We start from the raw sequence: 27,590 nt of genomic DNA, 5'->3' as shown, positions 1-27,590 counted from the left end.
CCCCCCGTCCCGCCCCGCCCCGCCCGCCGCGGGGAGGCCGGCTGGGCAGTGCCGGGAGCGCCGTCTCCAAAACAAAATCCGCAGCCGGGCCAAAAAGGAACCGAGCTACCAAAACGTCTGGCTCTTCTCTAGCGCTTTCCACCGGGTAAGACGGCAGTGGTGGAGTCGCCCTAGGACGGCGGCCTCCAGAGAACAGCGCCGAGCACAGTCCCCTCTCTCTGGAAGGGCACGGGGAGCAAACCGGGCAGAAGTGCCGTAAAACCAGTCACGGCAGAGCCTGAACCGAGCCAGCTGAAGTTGCTGCATCTTCCATTTTGCCACTACTGAAATAAATGTCTCTCCAGTTCCCAGCATTTTAACTGGGAACCCAGTGAGCTTTAACAGCTACAGATTGCTCTGCATAAGTAATACTTTCATTTGAGGTCACTGGGAAATATAGCGCAAATACACCGGGGGAGATACCGGGAACACTGGCGTTTTCCGGGCAGTTTGAGTCTCAGTTCCACTTCCATCCATGGACTATTTACATAACGGAGCACTGTTTTGAACAGCCGCATGGAGGGAAATCAAAACGTCCCTGCACTGGGACCAGGTTTATGGAAGCAGAGTTGAGGCCAGACGTGACTATTTTAATCGGATACGATTTGGTTATACGATCCATTGATCAAGTCCGCTATAGATGAGGAAAGACTTGTAGAAGGAAAAAGAAAACCTCTCCTGGGTCAAGTGATGGGGAAGACATCAATAGGAAAAGGAAAAGAGAGCTTCAAGCAGTCTATGACCCCAGCAGTGAAAGAGAGGAGGAGGTGGGAATTCTGCAGCTTGAATAGCAAGGAAATCCTCTCCAAGGAGAGACCAGTGGGACATGCTGCCTTTAAAAAAAAGGTACACCCTGAAAAGCCCTGTTGTGACTACAGTGAGAAAGATCCATTGATACTCATCTTGTGTCTGACAAATGCTTTAAGAAAAGTAACACAAAGGTGTTAACAGAAGTATTTATTAAATAAATGGAACAAAAGAGAAAGTTCATCCACCCAAAAGAGCACAGGCACAAAAGTTGCTCACGTATACCGCAAAAGCAGAAAGCCACTGTAGTCTTTGTTTTTTAAGACAACTGTGCTTATCTGTACACCACAGTGTGACCTGTTTCATCTGTTTTGCAGAAAACTGTTGCTCATTCAGGAGAGTGTGCAATTTCCTAGTTATTACAATAAATCCCCTTAATAACAACTGAAAGCAGCTGTTTCTTTAAAAGATTACAAAGCAGGGCATGCTAGAGGAACACAAAGAATGCCTCTGAATTTCAACATTACCATACATAAATGGAACAAAACCTCTCTATTCATCACAGTTAAATAACGAAGGAGACCTCAAGGACAATTAACACTTTCACTAGGATTTAGCCATTTAAAACCAACAACTGATATGCAAAATTCAAATCCAAAAGAAACAGGAGCTTGTTAGCTGTCGAATTACTTAAATGTATTTCTAATTCATGTTTCCAAAGGATACAGATGAAAGACCTCAACTAGAACAAAATCTAGGAAATTGTTCAGGGTGCAGATTTAATTTTTGTCAAGGAATGTAGTTTGCACATTTTTATTTATATGCCTCTGACATGAAAGGTGTCTGGGAATACAGAGTGCAAAATTGAGGTCTTAAATTTTGATCTTAACTGTTTAAATGCTTCCTTGCATAAATGTGTACTTTGTAATTAAAAAAAAAAAAAGCACTTCCTGGCTCTTCTAGGAAACCAGGACTACCACTGGTTTATCACAATTCATAAAAGGATAACAGATGCGATCACTTTTCCCTCAGAGTTCTTAGCAAACTACTATTAGAACTTGCCTCTTCCAGAATTGAGTGAAGGGTAACATGCACAAGCTGGTTTACTTTCAGCTTACATTTCTCTCTTAGCACAGCAGTACCAGTTCTGCTATGATAATCTAACTAGATAGCTCCATGTATTTTGCATTTTCATGCATTTTCCTCAGTGCCCTTCCTATACAGTTAACCTTTGCTGTACAAAATCTGTAATTTTCAGATTAAAAAAAATTATCTTCCACACCATGCCTCTGCTTGTACATACAGAGTTCCTACTTGACTGCAACTGTTTAATCGCAAACCCTCCCCCCCCCCCCAAAAAAAAAATTCCTCATTCTTGAAAGCCGAGTTGGTGATCTAAATGTAAGTGGTGTGGATAGGTAGAATGTAAGAGCATCTGGTTCATTAAGTTATCTGGTTAAGGAGTATTCAGTACAAAAGCAATAAGAAACAGAAGGAACACACAGACACTCAAACATTACGGAGCAAGTGGTAAGAGAGAATAATGAAGACCAGAAGGCTTCAGCCACTGATTGCCAAGCCATTAAAGGAACTGCTCAGGTATAGCCTTGAAGAGGGTCAATCTGAACTTGGATCAAGGTTGATCAAAAGTCTCCCCCTTTGATAAAGGGAGAAAAAACACATGATCATCATTTGAGGGGGCTTGCAGGACTGTGCAAAACTTAACACGTGAAGGGGACAGCAAAACTTACTACAGTAGCAGGGAGAGACAAGGATCAGGGTGAACAGGGAGGAACAAGTATGAGAAAAGGCAGAGGATGGGGAGGGGCTGCTGGTCAGTACACCTGTCTAGCTGAGCACTTCATCACGGCACCTTCTTAACATAAACCATACAGAAAAATGAAGACATCTATAAGATGTATTGCTTTAATACTGTAAATTCATAGATCAAAAAAATTACCACTTAGGAAACCCACATAAGAAACGTTTGTCTTCTGTTTGCACACATCTAACGGAATTCTATTAAACTGAGATTCAGGACCCAATCTTTAATCATTACTACAGTCTGCACCACCAGTGATGGTATGATTAGTACATTAAACAAAATAAAGAGAAATTGGCCACAGCCATTTTTATATTGAGAAGAAACTGCTTCCATCCATCATTCGTACAGTCGGACAAATGGCACCAAATGTATTGTAAAGGCTAAACATATTCAATGTTCATCTTCAAAAGTGATAGAGAAAGGTAAATTCTACGCAAAATCATGCAGTCTTTCCACATCATGGCTGGTATCAACCACACTAAGCGTTTAAATACTTTCAGTTAATGGAGTGCACATTTCCCCTGCCATTACTGAAGCTGTGGTTTGTTACTGATTTCTAGTTTCAGTTAACATTCTCTGTTTTTATCAGTTCTTTGATGATGTGTAAGACCTTGTCATCTAGGAAAGAAGAAAAACACAGTGAGTGGAAAAAAGCGAGCTTAAAAATTGATTCCCAAAACCCAAGAAAAGCAGAAAGACAAGTCTAGCTCTCAGCAACTTAAAATCTTAATGTTTTAGGCTATGCCAGACTCGAAAGCAAGACAAGTGATTCCCATTTGCAAAGCAAAAGGGCAAACAGTATGTCCACAGTACATCATTAGAAAGTTTATAAAATTACTCAATGAGCTGGCTGTGGCCATTTCAGTATTTCATAAGAGAGACTGAGAAAGCGATGGGTTAACTACAGATACTTTAGCATACAGGAACTCCAGTTCTTCCTCCCCACCTACAATATTCTTCTGAACATCCAGCGTTCAAAGTTTAAGTTGTGCTCCTCTATCCCTTAACCTAAACTGCAAGACAACTTGCATAACACTTAAAATTCATCCATGCCTGAGGTTCACCACACACAATCTTACTTCCGTTTTGAGATGCATACCTCACCATTACTACCACTATCTTGAATGTTATTATCAGGGATATCTTTAAAACAGCAGTTGTGCAGATCCTCATACATCTGGGATGAGCCACATAATATACGTAGGATTAGTAATGACTTTTTTGGATGTCTCTCAAGACAGTATTCAAGCCACACTAACCCTACTGGGCGAGGATGCAGTGTACTAATGCTTCCTCAGATTTGCCACAAGGTCCATTTAACAAATAGCAACGTCAGCAATGCAGTAATAAAGTTACCTTCAAGCGACATTTTAGGATTTTCAAGCTTCTTCTTTAAAACAGACTCAATGAGAACTCTCAGCTGTTTGAAAATTACTGCTATCTTTACAGGAGCCTGTAAAGAATAGAGAAGACAAACATTTGCATTACTCAGACATTTTATAGCAAAACATAGATTAAAAGATTACCTTACATATAAATAGAAGTTTATAATAAGATTCCTGCAAACATGATGCATATACATAATTTTAAGCATATAGATAGTGTACTCATGAAATGACTGGGCTTACATTATGCTCTCTTATCTTTAAGCACCTATTGTTTGTAGCATCACAGCCTAAAGAACAGCAGCTCAGACAGGTAACTCAGAATATGTTCTCACATGTACCATCAACAACCAGCATATGGTGAAGTTATTAACTTACCAATATCCTACTTACTCTAATCGCTTTTTTCCAAGATATAAAAGTACAAATTAATTTATACCCAAAATAAAATATCTACGCATTTCCCGCTCAGGAGGTCTGCCTGGCCTCCTGAGAAAGTGTCATGGTTTAACCTCAGCCAGCAACTGAGCACCACACAGCTGCTCACTCACTCCCCCCCATCCTGGTGCGATGGGGGAGAGAATCGGGAGAGTAAAAGTGAGAAAAATTGTGGGCTGAGATAAGAACAGTTTAATAATTGAAATAAAAGTAAAATAGTAGTAGTAGTAATAATAATAAAAGAATATACAAAGCAAGTGATGCATGATGCAATTGCTCACCATGCACCGACCAATGCCCAGCCAGTCCCCGAGCAGCAATTGCTGCCCCCTGGCCAACTCCCCCCAGTTTATGTACTGAGCATGACATCGTATGGTATGGAATAGCCCTTCGACCAGTTTGGGTCGGCGGTCCTGGCTATACTCCCTCCCAGCTTCTTGCGCACCTCCTCGCTGTAATCAGCCCAGCAACTGCACAACCTGTAGCCACCCAGGGACTGTAAAAAATTCTCCAGCAACCCGCAAGGGAGCTGCTTTTTAAAATTCCGTATGTATAACCACCAGTGAATTCAACTAGATGGTTGCTTGCTTGCATCAGCGGAGTGCGAAAAACTGAAAATGTTTTGTAGCTCCAAGAGCATGGAAAGTTGTAATCAAGCAGCTGGCAGGCTAGCAAAAGCCAGTGTTTGCTATTTAACAGAGTTTACAGAGGATTTTGGCATATCACCTGTTTTAATTTTGTCTGCAAAAGTGTGCTAAGAAAATGTACTTGGTTTCCCCATTCCCAAATAAAACTTTTTCACCTGGAAAGAAAAAACCCCGCAAAAACCCCCAAACACCCCAAACCCATGCAAACAGGTATTCTCCATTTCGATTTTTTTCTTTCCCAAATAATTCTGTTTGGGCTATAAAGCAAGAGAAATAGTATTTTAAAGATAAATATGTACTTACATGATTATAACATTGTAGGAAAGGGTAATGTAAAATAACACTCTCATCTGCTTTCAGTACCAACTCTATAAAACAAGGTTTAGTCTATATCCATTTCCAGTACCTTTTCTGAAAGAACACAGACTTTCATCATGAAGAGAGAGGGAACTGATTTGTTACAAGCCGCATATCACAAGCCTATTCTTTCGAATGATTTGCTCAGATTTCATTACAAGTATATAAAATTTCCCATCATTTCCTTTCATTCTCTCCTTCCTTCTTCCCTAGTCTTCATCCCACGTATATAGTGTTCTGAATTAAGCTTGTACATCAACTGTGTAATACAAAAGCCCATGGAACCACAAAAGGTAGTTATCACTCCACACACCTGAAAATGGATCCAGCCATCAACTGTCAGGAGTCGCTCCCGATGCTGGACCTCTATATCCCCACCAAAAAGCAAAATGGGAAAGGGGGATATTAAAGTAGTCTCTCTCAAATACACCTTAGTGTACCTCACCTGCATATAAACAAACACAGGCATTAAAAACAACAAGAAAACCCCAAACCACATAAAATCTCTAACACCAAATTTGATTGCCACTTTTAAAAGCAAAAAATACAATTTTTTCCTTTTAAGATCCAAACAACACAAGTCATTGTACACAGAACAACCGATGGCAATTTGTCTGCCCTAGACCACATAAAATACATCACCTCTAAGTAAGTGACCAGGAAGTTAGCTAAAGCCACAGTTTTCTTGTTAAAATTCAAACAGAAAGATAATGTTAGCCTAGTGCTCTTCAGAGAAGAGACATCAAAATTAATAAACCTACTGAAGTAAAAAGACAGGTAAAACTCCTCCATTACACATTCTTCTTAGCAGCAGCTGGCTTGTCAATCTATATCCACATATGCACACGTGTACATGCATAAATGTGGGCACACGTGTAGACATGTACACAGAGTAAACTATGGGGCTCAGCATATGCTACTTCTGGCTTTGGAGCCTCTCACAAAGGCAGAATGGGATGGGAAGCAGCTGTAGTGGGAGGAAAAGAAACAAAAAGAGTGCATCTTCACACGGAAGTGCATGCTTTCTTTTTTCCACTGTTCATGGAATAATTTACCTACCTTAGCTGCTGTCTTGCCCTTATACTACAAGGTTTTTGGGGGCAGGAAATATTTTCAGCTCTCCAAAAAAATACTATCACTTCGTATGCATTAAGAAGTGTAATGTAATTTCCTGCTCCTCTACAGTAAAGTTGGCCATTAGGCAACTGCTGTTAAAGTTTTGTTGTACCAGAAGTTTAACTAAATATAAACACTTTAATTTAGCAAATAGCTGACAAAATTTTCAGTTGTGAGGGGGAAGAAAGTGACAGGAAAAAAACGCAATTCACTTAGGAAGTTCAGCAGTCAATTACAGAACTGGCTATTTCATTTTAAATTATTACTGGGGATATGGGAGGCCTGTACCAAGTTTCAAAACTTTGGATTCTGCTTAGAACAGTAAAAAAGAGAAAGCACACTTTGAAGTGTTATTACTACATATTCCACTTGAAGTGATCATATTAAAATCAACAGCATTGTATTAAAAAAGTCAATGATACTATTAAGTTAAATGACACACTGGAAGTTGTACTTTCATTTAGAGCTACCAGTTTCACCATGAACAGATTTGTTCTTCATGTTCAGCCTTAACCTCTTTCTTCAGCACTCAGTTGACTCATTTTTATAGACTTTAGGATCATTAGATACTGAAGACTCTTCATATTAAGAAGACATTCAGATATACTTTACACTGGTGTATGTTATTTAATACTAGAGGCATAACTTCACCTTTACACAAACTATCAACTACATTCACTGTTTTGACTTACCTTCTCCTGATAAAGGAGCCATCCATATGTCTGTAAGTCTCGATTTACAGAGGAGGGATGCACTTGTGCTTTACCCTGAGCAGTTTCTACAATGCAAGCCAGCTTCTCTGTAATATCCACAGACTTTGTATATATTATTTTTCCTACGTTGTCATACAGCCCTGCAGTCAACACAGCTTTAAGAAGAGCTATTTCATGGAGAGAAAGGGATTGTGTGGCTCCATTTCCATCCCATCCACATTGCATTGTAGGTGCTGTGAACCCTGCTGCTTTGACCACCCTTATGAGTTCTTGCTTCACATCCTGAAATTAGTAAGGTATTAGTAAAACTCTTGAATTCAAAAAGGTACATACTCCAGTCCATCAGCAGGCAATGACACTCCATCCTAAATATTCATGCTTTTCAGGAGAAAATCTCTTACTAGAAAAACACTTGTATTTTCTGCAACCGCTCTGGAATACTGGCTGTTTCTAGGAGAAAAAACTTATCTGGAATATAGGATTAGATATATGGTACTATATGTACTGCACCTGTAGTTAAAATAAAAAAAGATAGGTTTGCATCAGTTATCCACTTCTATTTAAGTTTGGATGACTGAGCAGGAAAGACCAATACATACATTTTCTCACCAAATACAAAAGGCCATTTGCGTAAGTTTGCGGCTCATCTTTCAAATTAACTGTTAATAGACCTGTTTTTTGATATCAAGAATGACACAATCTAAGCATTTCCTAAGTTTTGATTCTCTGGTGGAAGTAAGGACTAGCTTCTCCGATGGCAGTGACTGTAGAGATGTATACCAACAAAGTGTGCCTATCAAAGAACTCAAGTGAAGACACAGCTACCTCAATTGTGGGTGTGCATTTCATCAGTCCCTAGTATTCCACTTGTTTTTGTCTTGACTAAATAGCAACTGTGATATATCACCTCTTTAAAAGGGCATGACATTTTCAGAGGGAAATTTTAACAGATATCTTTTGAACACAGAGCATAATAACTCGGTTTACCTCCAGAGTTAACAGTGAAGTCCTATTAAGAAAATTTCTTCTGCAGTAAGTCATTTCAGCACGATACCCCCCTTCTTGTCGAGCCTTTTTCCACCTAAGAAAAAAATCCTGTCTTATTACAGTAAGAAGAATCACATCAAGAGTATAACAACATGAAAGTGATAGTAAGTTAAAAGGTAATACTGTCTTTTGGTCAGCATTCTCCACTCAAAACTAGAAATAAGTTGCACTAACAAAGATGAATGCTGCTGGTCTAAGAGCATTCCGGAGAACGTGCCTGTAACATAAATTTGACAGATACTAGCAAAAATACAACATAATTTTCTCTCAAAAATTACACACTTCTGTCTGTCTTGACAGTTGAAACAAAATTCAGGTGTGGTTTTTGAGACTTAGCGATAATATCCTAAAAAGAAAATATGTATGTCATATTTTATAGTCTATACATTTGTACTTTCTCAAATACAAAATATTCAGGTCAGCATACCACAAACTGCAACAAAATACTTTAAACACTAGGATAAACAGACACAGTACACCTCTGTATGTGTGCAAGCATAGTTAAATGGAGTTAAAGGATAAGGTACTAAGAAGCTATCCTTTCGTGTTACAGTATTTGGCAATCTATTGTTATTCTGAAGAGAAAAACTTCAGTTGCAAGCAATTCAAGAGAAGAGACTTATTAAGGATTCTTTACAGAACCACATTACTTAGGAGTGTTATCTGCATCCGCTTATAAGCACAGGAGAAACATCACTTACCCCAGATAAGCGTTGTAGATTGTTATATGGTCTGAAACTGCCATTGCTAGAGATGATTTTGCAAGATCTGCTTCATCTTTTCGACCAATTGGTGTAGTAAATGGAGATTTTTCTGTCATAACAGCAGCCAGAGTTGCCTGCAATTAGTAAAGTACACATCCCTTAAAGAGTATTTTATTATAAGCTTACAGGTTTATCATACAAATAGCTTTAAATTTTTTTTACAGTAATATTTAATGATACTTTATTTTATCTTCTACTAAGTGTCAAGGAAAACTTATCACCATAAGAATTTCCTACATAGAATTCAAACTTATATTGAAGATTGCTTACATATTGCCTTATATACACACACCAATAATTATTAAAACTCAAAACTCAAATGAAATGGTTTGTCAAATGACAGCAATACCCAATACGATACAGTGAAGTACGATACAGTGAAGTCCAGATTAAACAACTGCTTTAGATTATACCACATTAACAGGAGAAATTGAGAGAATAAAGAATTTTAACTTTCAGTTTTCAGCAACTAACATACCCATGCTTCCTCCTAATTTGCAGTAAATTAGGATTAGGTGCAAGTGTAAACTATGCTACAGTCTTCACATAGTAAGTTACCACATCAATTAATTTGCAGTAACTTTCCATCAGCATGTCCTTGGCCCACATATGCTGTGGTGTAATCCAGATTGGTCTAACTCACATGTAAGAGGGCTTTTTCCATAAGTATCATACTCCCTGGGAACGTAACAGACAGAACTGGAGACCAAGTCTAACTATCGTCTTGTGAATAGTACCTAGGAGTTTAAGAACACTTAGACTGTTCTCCTCCATGATGTCCAGGTGCCTGCACCTTAAAATAAACATTTTAACTTCTTTCATCATCCTTTCAAAACACCATGCTGCAAGAAATCAGATTAATTGTAAAGAATTAATCATTTCTATACTTTTTTTAAAATTTACATACAATTTTTTTTTTTTTTTTACTCACCACAGGATCCAAGCAGCCAAATATAGCACCAAATATAAGCATTTTGCCAATCTTTACATTAACAGGAAGGGCTGCAAGGTGCTGGCCCAATGGAGTCAGTTTGGGCTCGTTTAACAGACAAGCCCCAATCTTCCTCAACAGGTTCATTGCATTACCAATTACTTGCTGCTGTGGTGGGTCTAATGCTCTGGAAAGGAAATCTTCAGGAGAGCCAAGATTGCATTTCTGTGGAGTAAATGGGAATATATTTCAATATAAAGATTTATTATAACAAACTCTTATATAGTTATAAAGGAAACAGGAAAGCTGTTCTTCCAATCAAAACCCCACATTCCCTGCCCTCTAAACCAGCCTCTTGGTTCCCAGAACGCAGACATGCCCAACATTAGGTTAACAAAACTTCATTCTTTGGGAAGACTTGGTATGGCATGACCACTGATCAGAGAAGCGTGTTACCAGTGGTCACAGATGAGCAGGAGACTCTCAAACCTGCTGAGATGCAGTTCAAGTTGGCACTACTTCGCCAGGTTGCTAGTTTTCCCATGCATTCCCTACTCACTCAGCATGGGGAGAGGGGGAATGGAATTGCTTCCTTCAGCAGAAATCAGTTTGAAGGCTATTTAACTAAGTTTGAATTATCTTTCTGAGGTAAACTGGAATAGTATAGTATGCTATTCTCACTCAGCAGCATACTCTGGATTTTCCACAACACACAGGTACTGGGTTCCCCCTTGCCCAGGTGGGAGAAGCCCCACTAACTACATTGGATTAGGGCTGTCCTAGTAAGCCTTTTTAGCTAACAAGGTCAGTAATAAAAAGAAACCTAACCACAAAACAACACAACAAAACCCCCCCAAAAACCCCAAACAAACAAACAAAACCATGACAGTACGAAGGTGTAATTCCTCCAAAGGCACGTCATATTTTTAGCCAACAAGGTCAGCAATTCAAAAAACAAAACCATACCATAATATGAAGGCATAATTCCTCCAAAGGCACACGTAATATTTCTGGAACAGAATATTCCATGAAACTTTCAAACCTGCAACATCATAAAACCACAGAATTACAGATATTCAATTTAATCTTTGAATTCAACTTATAAATTCAGGTTTCAAATGCTCATTCTTTGCAGATGTTCCTTTGGGGGGGCAAGGGGACAGGGAGTGGCACATGTTTTAATGCATGGCTAAACTGCTCATCCTTTGAATTAATGTGTGTGTGGTAGCTTGAAAAGCAAGAGTTTTAGTGAAAGAGAGGGAAAGGCAGTAAGACCCCAATTTTCAAAACAAATTCTTAAAATGCATAGCTCCCAAATGGAAAGTCTTGCATGTGGCTAAAATACACACTTCACTGGTTATTTCAAGATACCTTAACTGTTTCTCAGCTGAAAGTTGCTTCAGACTTTCAGGCAAGCAGGAAAAAGGTTACTCCACTGCAGTAACAGAAACTAATTCTGTAGTGTTGTATAATTTGATATTTTCCCATCTCTCATCCATAGATATACTACTTCAGAAACCTATAGATTTGTCTGATAAATTAAAAGTTCAGGAGGTAAGGTTTGCGTATATTTGATGCAGGGCAGCAGATGATGTTAAAAAGTGATTTTCTACAATTCCATAGTGCTGCACTTTTCCTTTAATTTTGAAAATTTTTTTGAAAACATTTACGTTAGAGATACTAAGCATAAACATTTTTTTAATCATGAAACAAACTATTTTAACACTTTATTCAGAAGATATTCAAATTAGCTGTATTTTTTACAGTTTAATCTTTCTAGTTTGCAGTAACTAAAGTTAATTTCAACAAGACTGTTTTTGCACAGAAAAAAAAGACAAGATATTTACATGATTTCCAAAATCTTGCTAACTAAGTTTACAGTACCTGTCTCTTGTGTACATTCGGAAGCAGAATCCATCCCTAACACGCCCAGCTCTTCCTTGTCGCTGCAGAGCACTAGCTTTACTAACAAAGGTCTCCTCCAGGGAACTCATCTGACTACTTTCGTGATACCTTAAAAATTGTAAAAGCAAGCACCCATTCAGATTTCAGAATTCAAATTTTGATGTATACTTAACTTAAATACCAGCATATTGATAATATATCTAAATAGTATTTATATGAAAACATTTTATTTAGTTTTGTAAATTAAGCATACCTGGGGGAAACTGTACATCATGGAACCTCAGATACAACTGACTAATGAAAGTAAAAATTGGAAAATGAAAGAGCTATTTTATTAGTTTATCTCCCTGGCAATTCAGAATTGTACCTTCTAACACATTCTGTAGGGCTTCTCACATTTAAAATGGAGAAAAAATTTCTAAAAACTGAGATAGTATAAAAAGGATCTACTTCATTTTTAAACCAGTACTTAATCATGATTCTCCATATTTATGAACAACTCCCCTCGTTGTTCTTCACACCATTTGAAAATCCAGAGATTCATCCCAAACTTGTACCTAAACTGCAAGCTGTTCACTGAGCTCGGCACATTTTCTTGTCCCGAAATGTAATTTAATAAGGGTAATTTAATAAGGGTACTACAAAATGCTTGCGGTACTAACCTCCAAATATTTACAGTAATTAGAGTATGACTGATGAAAATCAAACTCTCACCTATTTTCTTTTGTTCTCCCAGTATCAATTACGAAGACAACATCTGGTATCGTAATACCTGTTTCTGCTATATTGGTTGCCAAAACAATCTGAAATGAAGTAACATAACATAAATAAAATAATTATGGACTGTCTAATAGTTTTCATCCTTTTAATCAATATTATAGAATAAGTTTGCTTAAAGTTTTTTACCCAGAAATGTTTCCTTAATTAATCTGACAAAGCATTAAAAACTACACGACTTAGAAAATGGTTTAGTCTTCCCCAATTACTGAGGAATTAAAAGTTAAGTGAGAATTTCACATTCACTTCTTGTTTTATAATCTATCAAAATTACTAGCTAGTACCTGCCAAGATTGGTCAACTTTTAATTAAGTAGTTTGGCAGTAAATAAAATCTATTTTCCTAGATAAAAGCTATAGTTACTGCTCAAAAATATTCAAAATACACAAAAGCAACAACTAAAAAACCTCTTAGAAAAATATTAGGTTTAAAAATTTGTCTGATTACTGTCAAGGTTTTCACAGCATGCTATTTTTTACAGAAATTAGAAGAATTGTTTCTTTGCAGTGAGAAAATTCCAGGAACAACTGGTTGTTGTGTAATTCCGTATGATTTGATTTTAAAACAATTCAGAGTTGCACCCACAGAAAGTTTCTCCTTTTGGTGGTCACTTTTGCCTTTCTAAATATATCATACCTTTCTAATTCCAAGAGGAGGTATTGTAAATGCAGCTGCTTGATCTTGAGTTGAAAGAACAGAATGCAAAGCTATCAACCTGTGCCTAGAACAAAAAATTACACTCACCAATATACAGTTATCAAATTAAGATACAGTAAAAAATGAGACCAGAACAATGACAACAGTTTGAAGAAAGCAACTAGAATGGACACTTGAAAGAATAAAACTTTGTATGATTAGGTAAGAAAATCTGCTTCAGTGTTTTATTACAGTATCAAGGATAACACCATTAGTTCATAGGGCTGTTGTTCTATTTGACAATAATGCAGGAAAAAATTACTACTACTGCAGAACTCTAGGTCAATTTACATCAATAGCCTAGCAAAAAAGGAAACTCTGTGTCCATGAACCCAAGTTCTTTACACTGTGCTTCCAAGACAAGGACCATTATTGAAACTTTGCATAGAACTATAAACACACAACTTTCAGCCTGAGTAATAAGGCCTTCAGAGATGAGACAGCCACAGATATTTGCACTTTCCTTCTCTTCTAGGCCTTGGTACCTCAGTCCATCTATGAATCTTTAAAACTTGACTGCAAATGTTCTTTTTCTGCCATCACATTGCTAACTTTTAGTTACCCACAAAATAAATTTCAAAACTGTCATTACAACCCTATGCCATTTCTCTTGGTAGATTACTGTCTCTGGATCTCTCTTCAGGAAGTAACCACTTCCATGTAAACAGTAAGCCTCAGAAAGCTATATCCCAAATATGGCAGCTTCCATATCCTAAGAAGTGGAAAAGCAGTAGTCAAGTGCTTTGGGATTAAGTAAGTTTGCTGAAAAATAAAATCAAAAGGGGAGAAAACCAAACTTATTACTGTACCATTTTTAAGCACCTGTCATTTTCGCTTGTATCATTTTTAGATAATAGAAGTACACGTGTAGTACAAACAGCTCAGAAGTGTAACTCTCAGTTTCCCTTTTCAAGATTAGCGGGCCTTGAAAACCAAACATATTCATTAAGTTAAACTATTAACTTTATAGAAAGTATCTGCATTACCTGTCACGCAAGTTAAATCTTCTGTCAGTTGAAATGAGATCATACAGCTGTTGGATATGGGCAAGGCCTGGTAAAAAGATCAGCACAGCACCCTCAATGTTCTTGAACTGGGGACTTTTATCTGGAAAGTCACAGCACAGGCATATAGTTAAAACTAAACATACATTTGCGAACAGTTGCACTTAAGGACAGGAACTAATTCTGGGCCCTGCGGTAAATGCTTTTTAGGATGTTTCATAGAAGAATGAAGTCAAGTACTTCATTATCAGTAGAAAGCACTGCAAAGTAAGTCCAAAGGACAACCCCATGTATACAAACTTCTGAAGAAGCAGACTGTACCTAAGTATGCAAGCAATTCCAAAATAAGTTCAAGGTTGATCTTGTAAGGGTTCATATAGAAGATTGCTTGTTGTGTACGACTGCTATACTTCGCATAGCAAGGAGCCAAATCGATACCAGATCCAGACTGGACTGGGACATACTCCTAAAAAAGAAGAGGAGGAAAAATCATATTCTCACCGTTTTAGAAGAAGGTAAGAGAGAAGGTCAATTTGTCATTCACTTACTTTAGGTTTCTTAAAACAGAGATTGAGATAAGAGACATTTAATTGACTAACTTCCCACCAAAATCAGTGCAAGTTAGATTAAATCACAGCCACCTACATAACCTGTGTATAAGTATCTACTACTGTTAAACGTCATCCCAGATTAAAAAAAAAAGTAAAAATTAAAGTCTGTTGAAGCAGTACTACACAGTCTGTTTTACAAATTAAAACAGTTCACAGGTCCGCGTCTGGCATCCAATTGGTATCAATTCAAAATGGGATAACAGGGTGGCTCCTCTTTCAAAAGTCCTATTTTGGGGTCTAAGAAACTAGTCTCCTCTTTCTTCTCTCCCTCACCTCAGCCTTCTCAACTAATGGTTACAACAGAAGTTAAGAGTGAATTAGGTGGCAACTCCCACAGTGTTTTGGAGCAGGAGGAAAGGGAGAGGAAGGGAGAGTTCCTACATGTTCCTGAGAACATACAGACATTTAAATTGCTTATAAATATCTTACAGAAACATACTTAGCATAAGGATTCTATGTTAAGTGGTACCATTGTAGATCATTTCATTGTTAATCAATGCACTTAAAGAAGTTTGCCACCACATATCCTTCCGTACTGAAGGCTCAACAGAAATAAAGCACAAAGATGGAGAAGCACTCAGGAGAGCACTTGGGCTTCAACTAAAGGATGGTGTTGTGATGTACGGGGTAACTACCATTCTAGGGGAAGAAAAAAAAAAATCAGTAGAGCACATGAGAGCGTATTTTTCAACGTATGCATCACTGTTTGATCACACCAAGCTAAATGGTCCTGCAGAGATTTTGAGAGAGCAGACAGGTATCTACCCGAAATATATACAGTCTAGATGAACAGCCTAAGTTGCCTAAAGTCAGGTGGCATTCATATACTCTTCCCTTCAAGAATTTTGATCCAAAAGCACATACAGCTGTCACTGCAGAGTACCTACAGGATTAACCACAGTCTGTTAAACCAAAAAGCTCTATACAATAATCTCATGTAAATCATCTCATTTGGCATGCTGAGTTGGAGGATCTTGGGAGTTTTTCAGCTAAGAAGGATATGGCCTTGCCTCTTTTGTTCTTAGGTTCACTACTTAGAAGAATTCTTTGGGAGAAAAAACTTAAAAGCTTTCCCCTGCTATTGCTTAGAGATCTACAGCTGGCAATCTGTACAAGAGAACTCAATGTCAAATATAGAAAAATCAAGGCAGTTATAAAGGAGTCGGAGAGACAAACATAAGGGTGCAGCGTTAATAAATATTTGGTTTCCACTGCACAAGTGCCATTGTGTCTGTCTTTTATCAACTGAAAGATTATTTGATATTATACAATCCAATCACATTTAATAAGAGGAACTAAAATGACAAAATAATTTAAAAAAATCAGATTTCCAAGCCAAAACTAGACATGCCTATTTTACCTGATACTTTGTAGTGCCTCCTCCTTTGCTAGTAACATTTATTGTTACTTCCTCCTCCTCCTCCAAGAACTTCTGACAATATTCTGAGTCTTTCTCCAGAACATAGCCAGTTGCTTCAATTACATCTTCAACATGGAAAATCTTTAGTGAAAATTCACAGAAGAAATATAAGGCATGGCAAAAACTAATCAGCACCTTTTTCGTTTTTTAAAACACAGCACTATACCAGCTACTAGGAAGAAAATTAACTCTATCCCAGCTGAAACCAGGACATTTACATACAAAGCTGAACAGGGCATGACCTTCCCTTTTAATGCTGTAATAGATCTTGCAAATTTCAACTTAATCTTTCTTACAATTTTTTAAAACCTAAACTTAGAGCTGCTACGAGTTTGTTAATGGGCCTCTCCACATGATCACTAACATTACTTTTACCATAGCCTACATAAAATGCATGCGAAACATACATAAGAATGTAAGGACAAAGTTGCACAGGGGGGTGGAGGGAATTCTTTAATGCTTTTCTTTCTACCTAGGTTGAATAGAGAAAAATCAAAAGTGTCACTGATGGACTGATTTTAATCAATAATAAATCCATCAGAAAAAGTAGTACAACCCTGTACTTCAAAGCACTGAAGCTATTTTATATTTTCAAAAAGGAAAAGGGTTACAAGTCCTTGAAACAGACATTTAAGATACATATTTTTGGTAAGAAAAAAAGTGATATAGGTGTATTTCCTATAGACACTAACCAGGCAAACACTGTATATGTGCATACAAAGTGTCTGGCATAATCAAAGAAACATTTACCTACCTCAACAGGGTAACTCCTCCCCGAGATCCTTAAAATGGGACAGTGCGAGAAATAGCTGGAAAACTTCTCACTGTCTACAGTAGCACTCATTAAAATCAGATGCAGATCTGAACGCTTATGCAAGATCTCCTTCAGAATAACTAGCAAGAAATCAGACTGGACACTTCTTTCATGTACCTAGAAATAGAAAAACATATCGATAGTAAGGCTTTAGTATAAGTCAAGGCCCAGAATAACTATAATTTGTGCAGAATAGTAAGAACTGATAACCTCATCTACAATAACATGAGATATACTTGAAAGAAGACCATCTTCTTGAAGTTTCCGAAGCAGGACACCTGTTGTACAGTATAGTAGTCTGGTGGCTTCTCCTGTTCTTGATTCCATACGAATTTGATATCCACACAGGGAATTCTTAAAAAAAAAGTATTAAAAATATATGAATAATAGTATACAAGCTAGAGATACTCAAAATGAAGTGAAATTTAAACACTGCTAGATTCAGACACTGTACAAGTTGCGAATTAAATAGTATAGTGAATAACTACCACACTGTTTTTTCATACACCCCCTTTCCTTTGTTAAGAAAGGGAAAATACACAGAAATCTACAACTCAGTTTCTCCAGAGGAGCAAAGAGCTCATAAACTCAAGTGCTCTTTTCAGGATTCTTTGCAGTCCTCAAACAAAAGTATTTTATGGTGGTCTATTTGTGCAAAAACATACAGGACCTTGGTTTTCTTCAAATAACAGAATAATTTATGTTGGAAGGGGCCTCACTCAAGGCCATTGGATTGCTCAGAGCCTTACTCAGGGGAGTTTTCTCCATCCCTAATGATAGAGATGCCATGGTCTCTGGGGAATCTGCTCCAACGTTTGACCATCCCCATTATAAAACACTCTTGCTCTTAATCACCCTCTAAAGCTTTTAGAAATTATGTATGGATACCCAGAGGTTCACAGGTGACAATTTGAAAAGAAACAGCTGACATAGCAAGAAGCCCTTTTCAAGAGAAAATGACATCTAATTATTTGGTTGTGTAACAAATAATGTTTTCACTTTGTATCAACAGTCCAGCCCCCTGTATTTGATCAAGATTAGAAAAAGGAATTCAGACACATCTTACTTTTCCTCCCGGTCCTGATTCACAGCCTAGCTCTTCACAAACCCTGGTTGCCAGACTCACTGCTGAGATTCTTCGGGGTTGTGTGCAAACAATATTACATTTATTTGATCCTTCATCTAGCAACAAGTCTTCTAACAAGAAATGGGGCACCTGGGTACTCTTCCCACTGCCTGTTTCACCAGCAACAACAACTACTCGATGTTTTTTAAGAGTTTCTACAATTGAGTATCTGTGCTTAAACACAGGTAACTCCTGTCTCTCTTTCAGAAGCCTCTGGTATCTGGAGGAACTTTGCAGCTTTTTGAACAAAATCCTTGAAGGTTCCAAATTATCTGTGCCTGAGGTCTCAAGGGAGAGACTGCTGAAGTCCTCATCAGAAACTAAGTTTTCCCAGGAATCTTCAGGACCCTCAGATACTTTTGGTTGGTCTTCCAATTGTAGCTGTTGTTGTTGTTTGAGTTTGTTTAATAATCTAGCAATAAAGTTATCACGAGGTTTGTTGGTTTCTATCTTGTTTTCCTCTTCCTTTTTCTTTTCAATATCCCTCCATTCTAGCCAGACATCTCGGTAGGTAGGAGGCAGTAACTGATGAACCGACTTCAGGTGGAAAAAGCAGAAAAAAATTACTTTATGTACCACTTAGTAGTATCACTCACATTTTATGTGTAAATGAACTTGAGTGGCAAAAGATATGACAAAGCATGAAATAGGGAGCTATTTCTAAATACAGAAACTATGAAACAGTAATATAAACATCAACAATACACTTTTTATTTTCAACTGGCTTGCATTCTTTACAACACTGAAAGAACAGTTTTACTATCAAAAAATTTCCTCCCTGTATGCAGCAACATATGCATGACTAGATAAAAGCAAATGAACATGTAATACAAGCAAATAATTTAATGGGAAACACTTCATTAAAATGTTTTTAGAATTTAACTACAGATATTATAACAAACAAGTGCAGAGGCAGATTCCAGGCTAAGAACAGTAATATTGGTGAAAATCTTACTTGTCCTTTAGTTAAATGATAGAGTGCCAGAGTAGCAGCTAGATGTTGTGCTTGCATACTATCTTCTGTTACGATTGAAGGACACATTGCCACTACATCATCTGACGATTTGGTAATCCTGACCCTTAAAGACAAATTCATACAGGCATTTCTCTTAATTTTTGTTACCTATATAAGTAGCACACCTGTTAATGTTTTTGTTTAAAACATGAGTGAAATTCAAATAGAGAAACTAAGCTAAACAAACTTAATGTTAGTCAATAATATTTTGTAAACAGAAACAGCGGATAAAGTTTGATTGAATAGCAGAAAATTTTCAGCAGCAGATTCCAGCAGTGAATTTGTGGGTTGGTTTTTTTTCCTCTTAACAAATGTCTTCATTTTCTTCAAAACAGAAGTATTTATACACATACAGATCACCATTAAGGTTAGCTGCTTTGGAAGAAGGACTAAATATTTGTTTGTATGCTTGTAACTACTTAGCATAGATTGAGATGACAGTTAATGATCTACTGCGATGCAAACATCCGTTTAACAGATACACGCCAGTCAGACCAGCAGTCAAATTTCTCATATTCTTAGGGGGACAGTACATTAGTAGCTTTTAACTTGAGCAAGAAGGCAGGTTCTTTTAGGTTCTTTTACTTGGTTCCTTCAAGAAGCTTTACTCATTTGTAATGCTGTGTCTACTTCATTTTTATGTGATAATATTTACTTTATACAACTATATTAAAGACTCATTTTCTAAAATAAATTTAAAAATCAGTAGTACTACACTGTTTTGGTTTTACAAACATACAGTAGCTTTCATACAAATTTCTAACTTCCACTTTATTTTAAACAATCCCCAAAGGGTTTTTGGTATTCATACGCTTAAAACCTGTGATTTAATATATTACTTTGAATGAGAATACCAGAAGTTAACTGTCCAAATTTATCTCACAGGTTTGTTTCAGAACCTTTCATTCAGCAGTACAGAATTAAAAACTAATCCCTACTTTACAGGATCATTCACTAGAATCTTCTTTTTGTGATAGTGTCCAGTCAAAGCATTACTTTTGCAGAGCTATCCAGAGTGAAATACCTCCCTGGTGGACTAAGAGTTTGGGTTAAACGCACTATATTCATATAAATCTGGACCAACATGACAAGAAATAATTAGCCAGCATTTTTATTTTTAAATGAACCAAAAGGAAAATGTAAAGTTTACAGGAAATACATACCTACATTTCCAATATTTTCCAACTGGAACCTTTTCAAAAGCAGGATTTGGGCTCTTGGGAAAATTCTTCCTGCACCAGTCAATCAAAAATTGTTTTGGAGATTTACCAGTCCAGCTTCGAGCACTATAGTCAAAATTTCTTATATCTAGCGGTTCTTTCTTTTTCACTACAAGAGCAGAAAGACAGTTGTTAAGTCTCCTAAAATTTATTTTACATTCCTTTGATAGCCAAGAATGTTTTTACCTTTTCTTCAAATGTATTTTTACTAGAAAGCAGTATTTTCTGAAGTGTTTTGCAGAAATACTGGTACTGATACATGACAGAAATTCCTGCTTTTCCCACAAAAGTATCTAGCAGGAAATTACAGTATTTTGTTTGCCATCTTTGATTACGCAATAATTTAAGAGCTTTACTGAAAGTTTGGTTATTAGAAAATAATGTAACAGTTTGAATGTTTACAACGAAAAGATGAGAGGGTAGATGTAACAGTTTGAATGTTTACAACGAAAACAGTTTGAAAAGATGAGAGGGTAAGAATGGAAACAGTAACTAGCCCTACAACTAAAAAAAAAAAAATCAAAATTTTAGACATAACAGTATGGCAAAAATAGCTTTCAGCATCATCTGCTAAAACAAATACAGATCCTTTAAAGTCAGCTGGGTCAGCAAGGTAGTCCACCTGCCTTTCCTGCAATCAGGGCTTGATGACTCAGCACTGCAAAGCAATACAACCTAGAAAAAAAAAAGAACTAATACTGGAAATTTGTGGTACACGTCAAGCTTGTACTAAACCATTTCCAACACACCTTTGTCTTCCTTTGCAGCACCATCAGGTTTTTCAAGCAAGCTTAAATTCAAAGTGGTTTCTTGAGGCTGAGGTGAAGGAGGTTTTTTCTTTTCATTTTGTTGTTGGTTTGAAATCTTTATAGCCGGATTAAATACTGGATGTTCTTCAAGTATTGCCATTTCTGTCGGAGAGAGAATAGAACTTACACCAACCAGTTGCTGAGCATTTATTCTTTAAAAAGAAAATTATATTAATTCATACTGAGCACCCAAAACCAGAAGTAGTGAAATGTTACCGACTTTTTAGAATTTGACCCACATGAAAAGGATAGATTCAGGAAAGCCTGCAATTCACACAGTGGCGTAAGAGACAATGAAATCAATTCAGTCTGACTCAGACTTACTTGCCTAGCAAATATGCAGGCCACAAAATAAAACACAGGTAATTTGCATAGCTCTACCTTGCTGAATTCTTCTTATTTTCCCCTGTGCTACCTTCTGGCCTTGCTTGTCTTTGTCTTGCTTGGAGATGCTTCCTTGTTCTTTTGCTTCTGAAAGCTTGGCAGCCAGATGTGCATACCTCTCATTCTATTTCAAACAGAATTATTAATTACAAGTGGAACATTGTATGCTTGTCACTTTAATGAACTTCATAATAAAAAAGTGGGGGGTTTTGTCCTTTATACCAAGCTTACACAAAGGAGGAACAATTAGTTTTTACGTAACTAACAGTCAAAACCTCTCAGAATTTTGACAGTCACCTTCCTAATCTCACTGAGACGTGTTTCAAGAATTTTTTCCTTTCCAGCACAATGCATTCAGTATTTTGAGCCCAGTACAAAAAAAATAGGAAAGGAAAAACTTAGCAAAGGAGAAGTTTCAACACATTTCCCCTTCAGTAGCCTGTAAATGTAAAAATAGGTAACAAAAAAAGTACTCAACCCCCAATTTTTAACAAATAGGTCCACCACTTGCAGATGTGCCAGACATATCAGTTTTTGAAAGACTTCCATGAAGTGTTGTTCTATCTTACTGGGTCAAACTTTTCTTCATCTGTCTCTTTCACAGACTCATTCTTCTCTTCATCACTCTGTTGCTCAGCATATCGCAAAATCCATTCCTTCATACTCACTTCTTTCTCTTTCCCCACATTTGCCTCCTAAGAAGAGCAACAAAAATTAAAAGTAATAACAGCAAGCGAAAACACCAATGCTTTTTTCTGTCAGTATTTAAGAACTACTGCTTTAGATTTTATATATAAATTAAGTTATATGACATAAATAACACAAAAACCCATGGAGCAAACTTCTCCAACCAGGGTAAACATCTCACTATATACTTGCATAGCTCTTAACACTTGAACGATTACAACTGCTGTAAGAAAAAAAAACAAAACAAAAACCCAAACACTTTTGCAAGAAATCTTTTCGATTTCTAGGTTTAAGATTCAATAACCACAGAAATGAAAACACTGCAAGTACACAGGCAAACTTAAACCCACACAAATACATAAAGAGTGCCATCTGTAAATAAAGAGAATGAACCCATTCCAGGAGAAAATTAAGCTACACTTTACCACAAAAACGAACTACGAAGAGCCTTCTAGACTTTACATGGAAAAAACGTTACCTTCAAACGGCCATCCCACTGATGTTAAAATAACGTGGGTGACAATTAAGCATACCGTATTTTCAGAAGTCTTTCATATCAGTGTTGGAAGTCAATGCAAATTCTGTATTTTAGAAAACTTTGTCCTCTTTTCCCCCCAGTAAATACTAACAGATTTCTCAGATTACCTTAGTTTCAGGGCCATTTTCTTTCTTTTTGTTATCTACTAAGCGAGGTGGAGGTTCACGTTGTGACACAGGAGAACAAAATTTTGCTCTAGGTTTCTGTTGCTGTTCTTCGAACTGCTGGCTAAAGCCTTCAGGCAAGGCATCTTCAAAATAAAAACCCATGTCACAGAATATGTCAATACTAATTACTGAAAATCTTTTAAAGTGTGTTGGGAGCCAACTAGAAGAACATAAAACAAAAACAGCATGCCTGAAATAAAATTAGGTTTTAGCATTTACATAAGTCAGCATTTGCTTGTTGGACTTCCATGAAACTTTAACAATAGGAATAAGAGGTCTACAAGACTTTATACATTAAAAAAAATCCCAATACCAGCCAGCTGTGCATCTAGGAAAGGAACACTGTGACAACTACCGGTCTTAGTGAAACAATATATTTAATTACTACTATGATAATAAAATTAGGTTTTAGCATTTACATAAGTCAGCATTTGCTTGTTGGACTTCCATGAAACTTTAACAATAGGAATAAGAGGTCTACAAGACTTTATACATTAAAAAAAATCCCAATACCAGCCAGCTGTGCATCTAGGAAAGGAACACTGTGACAACTACCGGTCTTAGTGAAACAATATATGTAATTACTACTATGAAGCATTCCCATGCCAGAGCAGGTCCTACTACTCTTCTGTTAAAAACTGCAGTCAATTCTCTGCCGCCATACTCACCATCAGGAAGGTTTAAACAAAGCCAATCAAGTGCAGAGTGAAGATCACCACCATATAAAAGCGTATTTTTCATTGCTTCCTCGATGTGCTCAGTCTTAAAAGAGAATCTTTGTAAAGCCATGTATACATCCTACATATAAAAAAGTTAGAAAATATTAGGATTTCATCTAGCAATCTAATATAGGCTTGTAAAGTCCTATTTCCAACATATCAGATAACTGGTATTAAATGAAGGTAAACAGCATAAATTACATATCAGAAGGCTCAGTAGAAAATCCTGTTTTGCCTACAGAGCTTATAATAATTTTATTGTAAACATGTATGCATATGTATAAATAGATCTACAATCCAGCCTCTGTACAGAATGTATTTTCTAGTTAGAAAGATAAACCTACAATTTTCCAGCTATATGGAATGAAAAATTTAGGAAACATAAAACATTCAGATAAAGTTTTATTCCTCTATCCTGTCTGAAGACTCCAATTTTAGTTAACTGAATGCATAAAAACATATCTCTTCTAATAAGCGTAATTGTCGATTCCACTGCCTAATCATTAATGTAACTACTGGAAAGCACGCTACGCTGGCTTGTACTACATGCAGAAGTGTAGTATGACACATGATATGAATGACAAAAAAGAAACTGTTTATTCTAAATAAACAATGGCTGGAGTACACCACTTTAAACTCTACCTGTAGTTTCTTAGCAGTAAGTCTTCTGGAAATCATTCCTTTGTCATCATTTTGTTTTTTATGGTCATTGATTACATCAATAATCCTTTTCTCCAAATGACTATTTATCATTACCTGCACAGAGAAAATTAGTTGATGCAAAGCAAAACATTACAAATTTTTATGACTTATCAATGCTCTTTGCGGCTAAGGAAATAAGAATACAGAAATCTCTCTGCCATTCAAATCCCAACTTTTTCAGCTTTCCATAAGTGTGGTAAATATTTCTTATGAAAGGGACACTTTTTGCCTTTTTGCTTTTGCAAGCTATACACTTTTACTTGAAATAGAAGAGTTCATTCCTTACGACAGAGAAGGCCCATTTACATCTTCAAGGAAATTTAATACGTCAAGGGAAATACTGCAAGGAAATAAAAAAAAAAATTCTACTGGAAAGAACAAGGCCTTTCTCCTCTGCTTACAAGAGCTTGTATAAAATAATTTGATCAGGATGCAATCTATGACACTCTCCTTCCTATCTGGCTTAAAAATAATTTTAGTAAAATAATAATTTTAGTATTTTTAACACTTCTAAAACATGAACCAAGGTTTGGTTGCTACTGAGGTTGTTGTATAAAATCTGTATTCTTCCTCTGACAGGAAGAAGAATCCATACGCACAGCAGAAGCCCAAACATAACTCTTAATAGTCCTGCATGCAAAAATATAGACATTCTCTTGCCCTGTTAGTTTACCCCTATTTCTTAAAGCACACTCAAAATTCCAAACACATCAAGCTCAAGACAGTCAATGTCTAATACATGAGTGTAGTTTACCTGCATAACTTAATACTGAAGAAGAGCTGGAGAACTCGGCTACTCGGCTAAAAGAGTACTATGAAAACCAAAGTTGTTTTACCTAAAGATGATACTCGCCTTAAGAACAGATTTATCTAGATTTGCAGCAGCACTGGAATCTGTTGTTGAACTAAAACTGTAAGTTTTTGGACCTGCAAATTGCAAAGAACCATCAATTACATAAACAGAACACAGTGAACATTGTTTACAGTAGCTAAAGCAGACCCAACATAATGCAGATTAGTGCAAGCAAATATTACACTAATTTGCCAGGAACATGCAGGTATATAACAACAATAAGAATAATCAATGGTACAGAAAGGCCCTTGAACAAGGAATAGTGAAGAAGGGTATGACTCTTAGCAGATATTTTATATTTTATCTTAGCAGATAAAATATAAAATCCCAAATTCCCACCACGAGAGGAAGTGGATTGACTGCTCACTCTCTCTCAACACTGGAACAAAGAGTGCCAAATAGGGAAGCTAATGGCAGGTTCAAAACAAGCAAGACTGTTGAGGGCTAATGGCAGGTTCAAAACAAGCAAGACTGCTGAGGTTTTTTTTATTACAAAGTGCATCGTTACATAACAGAACTCTGACACTAAAGCTGAGAACACTGGACATTTACCGAAGTCCACGGGTGGACAGGATTGCTTTGTAGTGAAGACATCAATCAATTTGGAAGGGCATTGAAAAAACATTGCATTTGGCTCAGGAAGACCCCAAGCCACAACTGGTGGAGGATGCAAGAGTACCCTACAGCAGTATCACTGCATGTCTGACCTATTCTTACCTAAGTACCTGCTTTTGGTCCCTGTCTAGGAGAGGGCACTGGGTTACAGAGGCCTTTGGTCTGATCTGCTATGGTTATTCTTAAATACTTTTCATTTAGCAGCTGTCAGAAAAATATTAATTCACAAAGCTATTTATTGTCATTAGAATGGTTTGGCTTCTCATAACACACAGCTTGATGTTGGATTCCATTGTTTTCAAACACACTGTTTCTGGTACTGCACAGGTAAAAAGAAACTGAGCAACCTCACAGCTTTCGCAACCCCTCGAGGCTGCGTGCCATCACAGAGGGAGTAGCGCTGTGCTCCAGGAGGCACAGCTACCTCCCACCTCCTCAGCCTGCCAGCAGGCAGGTTAGACAGCTCATCTGTGCTGGGCTGCCTGCAGAGAGGCTCTAGGAGAAGCCCATTTTTAGATCAGGACTGGGTGCAGGTAAGCGCATTTCAAAAAAAGAGAGGTCACCTCTGGTCAGGAGCTACAAAGAACAGTTAGCACTCATGAGCTAATCACTGGCACTTACTGGTAGGCTGTGCAACGACACAGTATTTAGATTATACTAACTTACTTTTCACTTACACTGACTTATTTTTCACCACAGCAGACAATCTGGGAGAGAAGCAGGATAGTTTCTGAGGAGGACTGAGCACCATGGTGTTGGAGGAGTGGGAGATGCAAGAGATACGTTTAGCAGAGCTCAAATTTGTAAAAGCAGAGTACATTAATAGGTTCAGGAAGTATAAGTCAATGGATTGTAAGACTTTGTGTTAATACGTTGGAATCTCAGATGGCCTGGCCATTGCATGATTTGCTTATAGTCTGCAACACAAGCTGTTACTGATGTTATAAGGTATCAGAGCTACTTCTGGCAAAGCTGGTTTATTGAAAACAGACATCTCACAGTGCTGCAGAATACTAGTTTTGCAGGCTGCACTCAGAACAGTCATCCCTCAGCTCATCCAACACTGCTGAAGTGCCTCCAGCCCTGGAACTGCTCTGGACTTTTTTCATGACACACACACACACAAAAATATCCCAAATCCACATTACAATGATTTTGAGCACATATAAAATGAAGAACTACAAAAGAAGGTCATTACTGGGAAAGCGCCACACCAACACTCGCTCCACAAGAACTGCCAAGAATCCAATGACAGACTAGTTTGTAACTAGTTAGTTTGTAACTAACTCAACACATCAGTGCCAACAAGGCTCATCTGCTCAGGGACGCCCCAGGAAGCGAGGCGAGCCAAAGCCAGGCCTGACCAACCCCGTGTCACAGGGATGTAAGGTGCCTCTCCCGACGCTCAGTAACGTCAAGCCTTTTGGCAGGCCTTTTCCCGTAACGCCCAGGCCCCCGGGCAGCGGCAGGCCGCGCCCTCGGGGGCTCCCCGGCGACGCTGCCCCTCCGTGTGCTCCCG

General features: G+C 37.4%; 1 protein-coding gene across 1 annotated transcript in view; it reads right to left on the bottom strand.

The window, feature by feature from the left end:
- Positions 1-984: 984 nt before the first annotated feature.
- DHX29 (DExH-box helicase 29) overlaps positions 985-27,590 on the bottom strand; it is a 27,639-nt gene continuing 1,033 nt past the window's right edge. The window contains exons 2-27 of the mRNA XM_009272557.2: positions 25,457-25,530; positions 24,544-24,657; positions 23,851-23,980; positions 23,123-23,265; positions 22,360-22,485; positions 21,788-21,914; positions 21,347-21,508; positions 20,541-20,706; positions 19,318-19,441; positions 18,303-18,899; positions 17,447-17,590; positions 17,177-17,353; positions 16,363-16,503; positions 14,713-14,857; positions 14,374-14,494; positions 13,328-13,412; positions 12,629-12,717; positions 11,894-12,022; positions 10,976-11,051; positions 10,010-10,234; positions 9,016-9,152; positions 8,255-8,348; positions 7,247-7,549; positions 5,752-5,883; positions 3,968-4,064; positions 985-3,229 (exon numbers count right to left, since the gene is read on the bottom strand). Coding sequence (XP_009270832.1) covers positions 3,174-3,229; positions 3,968-4,064; positions 5,752-5,883; positions 7,247-7,549; positions 8,255-8,348; positions 9,016-9,152; positions 10,010-10,234; positions 10,976-11,051; positions 11,894-12,022; positions 12,629-12,717; positions 13,328-13,412; positions 14,374-14,494; positions 14,713-14,857; positions 16,363-16,503; positions 17,177-17,353; positions 17,447-17,590; positions 18,303-18,899; positions 19,318-19,441; positions 20,541-20,706; positions 21,347-21,508; positions 21,788-21,914; positions 22,360-22,485; positions 23,123-23,265; positions 23,851-23,980; positions 24,544-24,657; positions 25,457-25,530 — 3,914 coding nt within the window. The 3' untranslated portion in view covers positions 985-3,173. The remainder of the gene's footprint in view (positions 3,230-3,967; positions 4,065-5,751; positions 5,884-7,246; positions 7,550-8,254; positions 8,349-9,015; positions 9,153-10,009; positions 10,235-10,975; positions 11,052-11,893; positions 12,023-12,628; positions 12,718-13,327; positions 13,413-14,373; positions 14,495-14,712; positions 14,858-16,362; positions 16,504-17,176; positions 17,354-17,446; positions 17,591-18,302; positions 18,900-19,317; positions 19,442-20,540; positions 20,707-21,346; positions 21,509-21,787; positions 21,915-22,359; positions 22,486-23,122; positions 23,266-23,850; positions 23,981-24,543; positions 24,658-25,456; positions 25,531-27,590) is intronic.

This window comes from Aptenodytes forsteri, unplaced genomic scaffold (assembly GCF_000699145.1).
Source record: "Aptenodytes forsteri isolate BGI_AS27 unplaced genomic scaffold, ASM69914v1 Scaffold92, whole genome shotgun sequence".
NCBI classification, from domain to species: domain Eukaryota; kingdom Metazoa; phylum Chordata; class Aves; order Sphenisciformes; family Spheniscidae; genus Aptenodytes; species Aptenodytes forsteri.
The sequence above is the reverse complement of the archived record's forward strand: the minus strand, read 5'-3'. Positions and strand labels throughout refer to the sequence as shown.